We start from the raw sequence: 13,222 nt of genomic DNA, 5'->3' as shown, positions 1-13,222 counted from the left end.
CGGCCCGCCTCCCTCCCCAGGCCCAGGGGCAGGGGCAGGGGGAGGGGGAGAGGGAGCACGAGGCTCCGCCCCGCCCCGTGGTTGCCAGGACAACGCCCGGACGCGCCCCGCCCACTCCTGGCGCGGCGCCTGCTGCGCGGATCGCGGGAGCCAGCGGATCGCGCTTGTCTCCAGGCCGCGGACCATGGCCTCGCTACGCAATGCCAACCCCAAGCTGAGGAACTACTTCAAGGCGAACTACATTCCTCAGGTCTGCGAGGTACTGAAGGCACTTGGCGGCGGATACGGACCGACTGAGAGGAGCTAGAAGGGGGAGGAGTCAGGAAGAGCTCCCGGAGGAGGGGCTCGGGGTGGGGGGAGGGTGGGGAGGAGTGGAGCGGTGGGGGTGAAGTCGGCGGTCTGGGCTCAAGGGCAGATCCTGAGAGAAGACGGGAGGTGACGGTGGCCGAAAGCGGGCAGTGGGTGACATCTCCCAGGGAGAAAGAGGACTGGGCCCGGGACGGAAACCCCAAACGCCTGTGACTTTTAAGCTTTGGACAAGAAGAACCTGAGGACCAGAGGAGGAGTGAGAAAAAAAGTGCCAGAGACAGAAAGAAGAGGAAAATCAGGAGAGGGTGGCATTGCGAAAAGTGTTTTAAGGAGGGAGTGGGCAATGGTTACCTAAGATAAGGAAGGACCTGAAGGAGTTCTGTGGATTCTGCCCAAGGTGAGCCTGGGGTTTCAAAGGAGCGGTGAGAACAGAAAATAGAGGTGAGCTGAGGAGAGAGCGGAAGCTGAGATGAGACCCTTAGGATGTAGCCAGCCCTTTGTGAAGGGAAGGACCCTCACAAGCAGTTGCCTTTAGAGGAAGGACTACGCACCTCCCCTATTATTAAATATAGTAGGAGGGAAGGAGGATAGAATGGGAGTTGACAGTAGTAGGTTTTGTAGGTTTGGGGGTAGGGAGCTGAGAAAGTTGTCCTTGGTTGACTTCTATTTTCTCTACAAATAATTGGTGAGATATTTGCCAAGCATGTGTGTTTGGGTGCGGATGGGGGTGGCGGTGCAGTAGGAGGTTTAAGCAAAGACAAGTTATGTGGAGAATGAGGGAGAGAGCTGTCTAGGGAAGGAAAGAAGAGAGCCCAGCTGGATGTGGTAATTCTTCTATGCAGTTGGGAGGGCAATTCGGTACAGCCCTCCTCTTTTTGGAAAGTAATTTAGAAGTATTTGTTAAAATGTTAAGTACATACACCCTTTGACCAAGTGTTTCCACTTCTAAGGATCTACTTTAGAGAAAAACTTGCACATGTATTCAGAAGGATGTACAAGGATATTCATCATAACTTTTTTATGGTGAAAACAGTAAATAATGGAAATGTGGCTAAGAGATATGCAGAATAAAGTATTTCTGTACCCACTGAGAAGAAATGCCCTCCAAGGCATATTATTAAGTAAAAAAGAAAAGTGCAAGTTGCCCAGCAAAGAGTCCACTATGCTCTAGCTGCCTATCTGATTTCATACATACATATATGTATATATTTGCATATGTGTTTGTGTGTATAGCTATATTTAAGACAATAATGCATGCATAAAACATATGACAAACTATTAACCACAGATGTTTGAGAATGGTTTTATGGGAGGAGAATTCTAATTTTTTATTCTATACATATCTGTATTTTAATTTGTTATAATGAGTTTCATTCATGTTGTACTACCATACAACTATGCTTAAAATATGTAGATAGAGTAGTTCCCAGTTGTGTGATTTTCTCAAGTAGCACTCAGTAAATCAGATGTGCCGTGTTTCCCCGAAAATAAGACAGGGTCTTATATTTATTTTTCCTCAAGAAGACACCCTAGGGCTTATTTTCAGGAGATGTGTTATTTTCACCTCAGAGCCTCAGCTTGCAGCACGCACAGGATGGCTGGGACATGACAGAGGAGCAGACCTTGTTGGTGGGACTGCCGCACCTTTTTAAAATTTTATTTTATTTAGGCATGTAATGGGGGTACAAATTTTAAGGTTTAAAAAAATGCCCCTTCCCCCCTCCCCCCACAAGTCTGAGTTTCCAGCATGACCATCCCCCAGATGGTGCACATCTCACTCATTATGTATGTACATCTGTCCCCCTCCCACCTCCCACCTGCCCAATACCCTATTACTGTAGTTCTTATGTGTCCACTTAGGTGCTGCTCAGTTAATACCAGTTTGCTGGTGAGTATATGTGGGGCTTGTTTTTCCATTCTTGGGATACTTCACATAGTAGTATGGGTTCCAGCTCTAACCAGGAAAATACAAGATGTGCTATATCACCGTTGTTTCTTAGAGCTGAGTAGTACTCCATGGTATACATATAACACATTTTATTAATCCACTCTTGGGTTGATGGGCACTTGGGCTGTTTCCACAGCCTTGCAATTATGAATTGTGCTGCTATAAACATTCAAGTGCAGGTGTCTTTTTTGTAGAGTGTCATTGGATCTTTTGGGTAGATGCCCAGTAAATGGGCTGCCTCACCTTTCAGGTAACTTCTGAGATAGTAGCTGTCATGATGGGGCAGATGAGAAGGGCTGCTTGTCTTTTTAACCGCTTGGCGATGAAATGCATGGGTTGTGCAGATATGCTCTGTAGCCATGCCCATCACTAGGTCTTATTTTCAGGGTAGGATTTATATTGTGCAAATGCTTAGAAATCCTGCTAGAGCTATTTTATGGGTAGGTCTTATTTTCGGGGAAACACAATAGGTACAGAAATAACCCAATTGACTTCATCAAGGATAGGAGTTTGCCAGGCATATAGAATGGAATGGCAGTAGGTAAGGGAGCTAAGCTGCTGCATGCCTGAAGGAATGGGCCAAGGACTCTAATGACTGGGTGAGAAATGAGAATAGGATGTGATGCTGATATATGGGCAGAAAGCAGAAGCTCCTAAGTGGTAAGTGAAGAGGAGTAAAGGGAATTATTAGGTGAGAGAGCTGGAAATGTAGATGGTAGGGTCAGAAAATGAAATGTTTGTATTTAAGATTCAGGTTTGGTTGGGTGTGGTGGCTCACACTTGTATCCCAGCACTTTGGGAGGCTGAGACAGGAGGATTGCTTAAGGCCAGGAGTTCAAGACCAGCCTGAGCAACACAGTGACACCCCATCTCTATTAAAAAAAAAAAAAAAGCCATGCATGGTGGTGTGTGCCTGCAGTCCTCTCTTCTGAATTTCACCTACCTGTCCTAAATAAAACCTGATTGTCTACTTAAAATATCATTTCCCTGCAAACCTCTTGATTAGAGGCTGATTTAAAAAAAAAAAATCCCACTTGGTTTTCTGGGCTTACTGAATCTGTTGATTTATGGGGTTTTTTTTTGTTTTTTTTTGTTTTTTTTTTGCGACAGAGTCTCACTTTGTTGCCCAGGCTAGAGTGAGTGCCGTGGCGTCAGCCTAGCTCACAGCAACCTCAAACTCCTGGGCTTGAGTGATCCTTCTGCCTCAGCCTCCCGAGTAGCTGGGACTACAGGCATGCGCCACCATGCCCGGCTAATTTTTTATATATATATCAGTTGGCCAATTAATTTCTTTCTATTTATAGTAGAGACGGGGTCTTGCTCTTGCTCAGGCTGGTTTTGAACTCCTGACCTTGAGCAATCCGCCCACCTCGGCCTCCCAAGAGTTAGGATTACAGGCGTGAGCCACAGCGCCCGGCCTGATTTATGGGTTTTTTGGGTCAGTTTTAGAAAATTCTTGGTCATTTTATTAATAAAATATTATTTAGTTCTCTCTATTCTCTTTATGGGACTCCAATCATAAGTATGTTAGGTTTTGTTTTGTTTTTTGTTTTATTTTGTCCTACATGTCTATTTTGTTCTATTCCTTTTCCCCCATTTTTTCCTTTATGTTCAAGTTTGGATCTTTTTCATTGACTGTCTTCAAGTTTACTAATTCTGTTTTTTGCTATGTCCAATCTATTGTTAAATACATCAAATGAAACCTTAATTTCAGTTCTAGAGTGTCCATTTGATTCTTTTTTATACATTCTGATTTTTAAAATCATGCATCTTTTATTCATTTCATCTGTCTCTTCACATTTTCTTTAAGATGTTAATGTTTTTTTTTGTTTGTTTTTTTCCTGAGATAGGGTCTTGCTTTTTTGCCTGGCCTAGAGTACAGTGCCTTGTCATAGCTCAGGTGACTCTCCTGCTTCCCTCAGCCTGCAACTAACAAGCATGTGCCACAATGCCGGGCTAATTTTTCTATTTTTTGTTGTAGAGCCTGTAAGGTCTTGCTGTGTTGCTCAGGCTGGTCTGGAACTCCTGCTCAAGTGATCCTCCTGCCCAAGTGAACCTTCCAAAGTGCTAGGATTACAGCTACCATGCCCAGTCTGGTTGTTATTTTAAAATCATTGTTTGTTAACTTGAATAGCTGGATCATCTGTGGGTCTGATTCTATTGTTTGTTGATTATTAATTACAATTTCCTGCCTCTATATATATCTTGTTATTTCTTATTTTTATTAGACATCATATATTAAAAAAATTATAAACTCCAGATGATATACTCTTTCATGGAGAAGTTTCTTACTTTCCTCTCTACAAGGTAAAGAGCTGATGGCTTTGGATGGCTTCAGTCCAGGTGGGGATTGAGCTGGGTGGAGGCTGGACTGCAGTTTTCAGTTTTCTTCAGATTCCATCCATATCTGATTTGTCCCTGTTTTTTGGCTATAACTTTTCTGGGCTTTTTTGTTTGTTTTTGGAGACATGGTCTCACTCTGTCACCGGGGTAGAGTACAGTGGTATGATTATAGCTAACTGCAACCTCAAACTCCTGGGCTCAAGAAAGCCTCCTGGCTCAGCCTCCTGAGTAGCTGAGACTACAGGTGCATGCTACCATGCCCGGATAATTTTTTTATTTTTTGTAGAGACAGGATCTTGCTATGTTGTCAGGCTGGTCTTGAACTCCTGACATCAAGCAATTTCCCTGCCTTGGCTTCCCAAAGTGCTGGGCTTTTTTTCTTCTTCTTCTTCTGAGATAGGGTCAGAAGCTAGCTAGCAGGTCTGTGTCTCCTTACCCGGAAAGACTGCAAAAGATTTAGTTTTGCCCTTCAGAGGTATTTGAACTTAGCTCTTTGGCCTTTTCTCCAGGCCCTCAACTTAAAAATCTGGCAAATATCATTGACTTTACTGCTGTCCTACAAAAAAAAAAAAAAAAAAAAAAATCTGGCAAATATATTGAGAGTTAGGCTAGCTGCATTTTTGAGACAGGCTTCTTCTCCCTTACCTAAGATTATGAGATACTCATTCTGCCTTTTGGGAGTTGATGTTCTAGTTCCCCAGCCTCCTGCATGGAACACACTCAGCAAATGTCTCATGGGAGAAAGTGGCCACATTTGGGGCACCTCAAGTTTCTAATCTGTCGTATTAGCTCCATGCAACCACCAAAATCCTGTTGGTTTCTCTCCTTCGTGGTGAAGTTCCCCTGCATGGCCCTAGCCCAGTCTTCTTTCCATATGCAGAATTAGCACATCTTGAGTTAAAAAAAAAAACAGCTGTGCATTGTCAGCTCATTTCAGAAAGTTCTCCCTTCTCTGGAGTTTCATCATTCTCCAATACCTTTTAAAATGTGATTTTTGTATCATACCTGATTTTTTCTAGTTGTAGCAGAATCACTGGACCATGATGACTTTCTACTTCTGAGTTGGAAATGAAGTCCTGTGGAGACTGCTTTTGTTTCACTCCTCAGTTAACCTGGGATCCACAGATGGGATAGCTGTCCTCCTTGGCTCCCACTTTCCACTTCCAAATGGCATCTCTTCCTTCCTTTTTATAAAAGCCGCTTTATAGTTCATAATGTCAAATTTAGTACTCACTCTATTATGTACCAACCTCTTGGTTACTCTTTGTACTTCTTTGATAACTTTAGAATCTGGCTTACCACCTTCCTTTCTACCTCTACTCCTATCATTGTTCTAGGCGGCTTCAACATCCTCAGAGATGTTCCTTTCACATCCCTAACCTATCTTCCAATTATCTTTGCTTTTACTATTTCTTAGTCATTCTACTTCATGACTCTTGATAATTTATCCCAAATTACTGTACCATCTCTGAAAACTCCATTTCTTCTTCTCACTTTTCATCTAACTTCCCACCTCACTCAATCTGGGATTTCTACTCTATCATGTCTTCAATTGATTGACACCACCAGTTCGTTCATTCACTGTCAAATATGACTCCCATGTCCTCATTTTTCTCTCTACCCACCTTAGATTCCTTGATTCATAATGTTGCAGGTATCTATCATTGAAAAATGAGTTTCCACAAAATTTAATGGTGTAAAATAACAGTAGACATTTTATTATTGCTTCTCACAGTTATAGGAATTGATAGAACTTTTTTGCTCAAGATCTCTCATGCACTTGCATGTCAGAGGGGCTGGAGTTAAAGTCATCTCAAAAGCTTCCTTACTTACATGCCTGGCAGTTGATGCTGGATGTTGACTAGGACCTCAGCTGGGCCTGATAGCTAGAACATCTATGTGATGTATAACCTTTCCATGTGGCTGAGCTTCCTCGTAGCTTGAAGGCTGGGTTCTAAAACAGTCGTCCAAGTGGTAGAGCCTGGTAGCATTACCTTTTATAACCTAGGCTCAGAAGTTACTCAACATTATTTTCACTCTAGTCCATTCATTATAAGTGAATCAGTGAATCACTAAGGCTAATCCATATTCAAAGGAAGGAATTAAACTCTACCTCTGATGAGAGCAGTGTCAAACATTTGCAGACATGTTTTTAAAATGCTAAAATCATGATAATCACTTTCAAATACCATTATCTCCTTTACCTGTCTCTCCCTCTATCCTATTGATGTGACAAATACCTAACCCTGGTAATGCTCAAATATTCACCAATCCATGCCTACCTCTGAGAAACTGAACATTAATTAAAGGAAGAACACACAATTAAATTGACTTGTGTCCCTTTAAATTCAATCTTCAGTTGTCAGATGGGCTCTCAATGACAATAGTACTGTATTTCCTAGTATATTCAGTTTCCAACTGTATCTGTTACACTCATAGTGAAAGGGTAGATTTAAAAAACTAAATTCTTCCACTAAATATGAAAAAGTCAATTACATTTCAGTCCTTTAGAACCAAACAGACAAATTTTAAACAGTAGCTTTTAAAATTATCTTTTTTGAGGAGAAGGAAAGAGGAGTTTATTAATTTGCCAGCAAAGGAAGCGTTTGGCCGACTCCTGTCTCAAAGTACCAACATTCTGCTTTTGAGCAGAAGTACAGAGCTTTTAAAGGTTCTGATTAATCCCATAATCCCCTCTTTGGCTAAGACAACCTCATGACCTTTGCTGGGATTCATCCCATTTTCGGCTAAGATGATTTCCTGACCTTTGTCCTGGCAATTCCCTCAAGCCATGTCCTGTGGCACAGAGAATAAAGGACACTCTCCTTCCCCTCCCAACCACTGGCCTGAGGGCAGAGATGTAGGTTTTAGTTCTCAAAAAGGGTGAGGGTTTTTAAAATTTTTTTTATTTTTAGCATATTATGGGGGTACAAGTAGTGAGGGGGTTTTGAAGAGACAGAAAACATGTTTGCCCTTTCTCAGGCCACTTTCTCTGTTACACATTCCTCACCATCAATTTTTACCCTTCCATATCTATGGGAGGAGGGATGACGTAGTCATCAAGCTACTTCCTGCTGAATTGGGGCAGTGTTTTAGTTGGTAGGTTTATACTTATTTGTGTCATTACAAAATTCGGGAAGTATATTTATAACAACAGATTAACAGGCAGAAAAGGGCATAAGCAACAACTACAACCATGAGGATTGACAAGGTGAGATGGGGATACCTGATAAAAGAGATTTTACCCTGCTTGAAAATACACCAGTAGGATTGTGTGTCCTTCCTGTTTCCTTGCACATAATGTTAAGAAAGGAACATGGAACCTCTGATTGCGGAGGTATTAGTTGTATCCTGTAGGTGATCTGAGAAAACTGGCTTCCATAAATTCAGAAATGATGTACAGAAATACTTGCACTGAATGAGGTTTAGGAATAACATACCCAACAGCAAGATAGTGCAACAGAAGAGGCGATAGCCTGGGGAAATCCTCACTAAGGAGTTTTCTCTCTATTCTATAGACAGAACAAATAACCAAAGAAAGATTAGTAAAATATCATTTTCATCTTTTTTTCTTTTTCTCAGATACTTTAGACCACCTAAAGGTAGCCCTTCCACTGGGAGATATACCTCTTTACTTTAATATGGTGGACCCAAAGTTTCACTTCTGACAGTTTCAACAAGGTGTGATTTGTTAGAGGGACTTCAAAGGGTCTCTCACTTTTCTGTTTCCAAGTGGGGAGAGGACCTGAAAGAGGTAAACTCATGTATTGTGGTTAGCACCTGACCTACTCATTTGACATGTTTTATTCTATTTTCTTTTACTCATGGTTATATTACCATACTTCCCTTGGGGTGCTAGGGAGGGTCTCAAAATTTTTTTAGGGGTTTAAATTAAGCCTGCTTCTAAAGGGCTACTCTTATCTAGAGGAGGGCAAGCAGCAACACCCTATATCACTTTAGATGGGTTTCTGTATCAGTTCCAGGATGTATGTCATTTCTGTTCTAGGTGTAGGGCTTTGCTTACTTGTTGGGTTACCTTCACTACAAAGGAGGGTCCATTATCACTCTTGTGAAATGTCCAGGGCTCGGTGGAATGTGCTCCTGGGTTCTGTTGACAGTGGGGTTCCTGCTGATGTCCTCGCTGTAAAAGGAGGAGCTGCTGAGCCGTCTCTGTAGCTGTTTGTCCTCAGCATCCATCACTAGGCTGCCATTCTCTAGCTGCTTAGCCTCTTTCCCTGGACGGCTAACGTCCATTATCCTGTTGTCCTCTGGGGCCTGTTGCTGTTCTGTGCTGGCATACATGTGCAAGAACTTGGTGAAGGTCCTGTCTCAGGCCAGCAGCTCTTGGTAGGAGCCTGTCTCAGAACCTCAGTTGTTCTCTCCATTTGGGTAGGACAAACCTCTACCCAGCCTGAAAAGAGATCTAGACAAGCCTATGCATCTGAGTGACACTGTCATTCATTGAAAGAGTGGACCCCCACATGTTGGGCTCCCTGTTTAGTAGGTCACCTTTCTGGACTTGAACTGCCCCAAGCACATAAACAGTTAATTGTAAATGGGGTCCTCTCAAACGAGGCCCCACCAAATCCATCAAGGCATCACACTCCCAATGTGTGTATTCATGGAGGTGCCTCATAAGGGGCCAAACCAAAGCTTTGTGTAGGAGAACGAGTCTATGAGAATTCTGTCTCCACTTAGTTGTGTCAACCCAAGTGTCAGAGCCCCAGTCTTTAGTTTTAGAGGGTATCTAAATCTAGCTGGGATATCAAGGCCCTGAGGAACAGCTCACCACCAGTGACTCCTTGAACTGTTGTGTCAGTGGCCTGATTTCTTCTGGCAATCAGCTCAACTTTTTGGGCTGAAGTCCCAGGTGGCAGTGTCACTGCTGTGATCACCGCATATCCAGACAGCCTCCAGAACGCCTAGACAGGCATGTTGCAAAGGCTCATTCTCCTTGGCTGGCAGAAGGGTGGCAGGATTGGAAATAAACATGGTCTTTAATAACAACTCACAAGTAGCTGTTACTGTCTGGAGGCAAAGAGATAGCACTTGTCCCCAGGGCCACATCAGAAGAACAAGGACAAGTGGTTTAAGGGGAAGGAGAGAGGAGTTTAATAATTTGCCAGCAAATGAGGAGGTTGGCAGACTCCTGTCTCAAAGTTTCACCGTCTTCTAAAATTTCATTCATTCATTCATTTAATTTAGACAGAGTCTCACTCTTTTGCCCAGGCTAGAGTGCCATGGTGTCAGCCTAGCTCACAGCAACCTCAAACTCCTGGGCTCAAGCAATCCTCCTGCCCCAGCCTCCTGAGTAGCTGGGACTACAGGTGTGTTACCATGCCAGGCTAGTAGAGACAGGGTCTAGCTCTTGCTCAGGCTGGAAAAATTACATTTTTAATAGCACCAGAAATATAAGACGTCTAAGGGCAAATCTAACAAAAGATGGGAAAAATCTGTTTGGAGGAATTCATAAAACTTTATTTAAAAGACATTTATGGTGACCTAATGACTTAAATAAATGACCTAAATGCCATGTTCATGAATGGGTAAATTACAATGTGCTAAGTCTTCCTAGATACTGTATAAATTCAATGCAATTTCAGTTAAAATCCCAAAACGTTTTTTTTTATAAACTAGACAACCTGATTATAATGCTTTATTAATATTGAGGAAGAAAAAAGTAGCCCTTGACATCTGGAAGCTGGACTGGTACTGTGAGCTAGACCTTGGAATTCCTTTGAGCTAGCACAGTGGTAAGCCTTGTCAGTGGAGAGTGCTGGAGGGACCTTGGGGAAGATGGGCCTCTCTTTCTGGTTCCCCTCTGCTTCCTGCCTTTTTGTTCATATGAAACAGCTGCCAGCAGCATGTGTGTGGTATACCCAGTGGTGCTCACTCTCCAGCAAGTTTTGCTCATCAGCCTCAGCCCATTGGTACCTCAGCAGGGGGGATCTGCTCACTAGTCTTAGGGGGTGGTTACCTATTCACCATCTTTGGCCCACATGTGAAAATCAGCTGTGGCTTGAGGCAACCTGGTAGACTTCTCCATCACACCTGAGCCACACTCTATACTTTCTGAATCTGAGCCTTGGGGTGGTGACTGCCCTTCCAAGTTTGTTCCATCCTTGGTAAGTCACAGGGTGTTCTTTAGCATTATATCTCATCCTCTTAGTAGTTAATCCACTGTTACTAGTTAGTAATTCTTTGAATTAAATTTTTGATTAGAATTTATATATTAGATAGAATAACTTTTCTTTATTCAAATCACTGGTGTGATTTCTGTCTCTTGACTGGACTCTGATATAGGAGGATTAACTGGAGAAGGACACAAGAGAACTTTCTGTGAAGTTGGAGTATGATTGGGGTGTGGGTTGTTTCCATTGTCAAAATTATACTACTAAGATTTGTGCACTTGAGTTGATGTAAATTTTACCTTCAACAATTTACGAGAATAGGTGGGGGAAATGGATGAATATATAGATTATATAAGAATCAAAGACTAATGATAATTGTTAAAACTTGGAGATGGGTACCTAAAGATTTATTATACTGTTGTTACTATTTATATATGTTTGAAATTTAAAAATATAAAGTATAGTCATAGCTGTTTTTTTTTTTTCTCTCAGAATGTATATAGCTAGGGGTGGATAGAATGATAGCTTTGATTCTGGCTGTATAATTATTTTGTTTGCTTGGTGTATCAATGATCCATTGCTACGGAACATATAACCACACAGGCCACTTAATGGCTTAAAACAACAGGAATCATTTGATTTGCTCAAAAATACGAAATTCTGGCAAGATTTTACAGGGACAGTTTATCTCTTTTCCATGTGTACCACCTGGGGTATATATCAACAGGGTATAGAAGATCCACTTTTAAGATGGCTCTCTCCTCTTGCATACCTAGGAAGTTGGTACTGGCTGTTGGCTGGGAGTTCAGCCAGGTCTGTGAATCAGGAGGCCTCATTCCTCTGTGCCTGTCCCCTTTCCATTTGGGCCTTTTCATGGGCTGCTTGGACTTCCTCACAGTACAGTGGCTGGGTTCTAAGATCAAGCCTTCCCATAGGGGACCAGGGATACCATCGTTTATGACCTAGGCTTAGTAGTCAACATAAAATTATTTTTACTTAAAGAGGAAGTAACATAGAACCCATTTCTCTTTTTCTTTCTATATATATATATTTTTTTTTTTTGAGACAGGTTCTTGTTCTGTCACCTGGGCTAGAATGCAGTAGCACCACCCATAGCTCACTGTAACCTCAATCTCCTGGGCTGACGTGATCCTCTCACATCAGCCTCCCAAGTGGCTAGGACTACAGGTGTGTGCCATCTTTCCCAGCTAATTTTGTTTTTATTTTATTTTGTAGAGATGAAGTCTTGCTATGTTGCTTAGGCTGGTCTTGAACTCCTGGCATCAAGTGATTTTCTTACCTCAGCCTCCCAAAGTGCTAGGATTACAGGTGTGAGCCACTGTGCCTGGCCAGAACCCATTTCTTGATAGGAGGCATATCAATGTCACATTGTAAAGAACATTTGAGGATGGGAGGTGTTGTCATGGCCATTTTGGAAAATACACTCTGCTATTCTTGGCTTGTTCATGCAAGGGGATTCAGATCAAGTTGGACCTCAAAGCATTATCTGAAAAATTAAGATGTGGATCACAACAGCATCACTTAGTGAGTGGGTCTCAAACTTTCTATAATTACCTCCTTTTTTTTCTTCCTTTCCTCCTCATCCCCCCTCCTCCCCTTCTTCCTTTGCCTCCCTCCTTCTCTTCCTCCTCCTCCCTCTCCTTTCTTTTCTGTCTGTGTTCTCCAGAAGCAGAATGTACTGGGCATTCATCAGTTTCCTATACAACATCTACTTCCCTCGTCCTAATTTTTCCTACATTCTTACTCCATAACCTACTTCTTCTTTCACATAGTCAAAGTGCTTCAGGAAACTGATTATCCCCTTCTCTGGGGTGGAACTCTGACTGGCTTGCAGCAGCCAGTGCCTTCAATTTCCCTGGTCATAATGTCTGTGACCAAAGTGTGTGTTTGGGGGCAGTATAGGATCACAGGAGAGGACAAGATGTTATCCAAACGGATTTAGATCAGGTTGCTGATTGGAATGCTGGTACAGAGATATACCACCTCTAGATGTTGTTGATAGGGAAGCATGTAGCCTTGAGAGCCATTGGCAGTTATCTTGTGTCCACAAGGAAAGACAATTTTAGAGTAAAGTGAATTCTGGGAAAGGCATAGTGGAAGAAGTCAGGCCTCTAGTGACATCAATAAGTTTTATCGTAGGAACCAATAAATTCCATGTTGAGTTTGTTACTTGAAACCTAAAGCATCTGAAGCAAGGATTATATTTTATTATAGGATTGCCTAGGTTTGGCTTCTTGGCTTCATATTAATTGGGTGATTTTGAGCAAGTTTCTAAGTCTCTCTACCTCAATTTTCTTTTATTTTTTTCCATGCTAATATTCTCTGTATCATTCCAATTTTAGTATATGTGCTACTGAAACGAGCATATACCTCAGTTTTCTTTATAGTAAGATTCCAGATGGATGAGATGCAGGTCTTTACATTCTAGAGTGGGAGAGAATAATTAGGAAGGGGAAAGAAGGAAAAGAAA

At 42.2% G+C, this 13,222-nt stretch overlaps 1 protein-coding gene across 3 annotated transcripts in view; it reads left to right on the top strand.

Annotated features, from left to right (window-relative positions):
- The first annotated feature begins 55 nt into the window (after positions 1–55).
- The window catches only part of FBXL13 (F-box and leucine rich repeat protein 13), a 232,319-nt gene continuing 219,152 nt past the window's right edge, over positions 56–13,222 (top strand). The window contains exon 1 of one of the 3 annotated variants that reach the window (XM_012747262.3): positions 56–250. In XM_012747262.3, the coding sequence (XP_012602716.2) occupies positions 185–250 (66 nt within the window). In that variant the 5' untranslated portion in view covers positions 56–184. Of the gene's footprint in view, positions 260–395; positions 707–13,222 lie in introns of those variants that run through there. The other 2 variants (XM_012747256.3, XM_012747268.3) reach the window with 2 other exon arrangements.

Source organism: Microcebus murinus, chromosome 9 (assembly GCF_040939455.1).
Source record: "Microcebus murinus isolate Inina chromosome 9, M.murinus_Inina_mat1.0, whole genome shotgun sequence".
Lineage (NCBI taxonomy): Eukaryota > Metazoa > Chordata > Mammalia > Primates > Cheirogaleidae > Microcebus > Microcebus murinus.
This window is presented reverse-complemented; position numbering and strand designations above follow the sequence as displayed.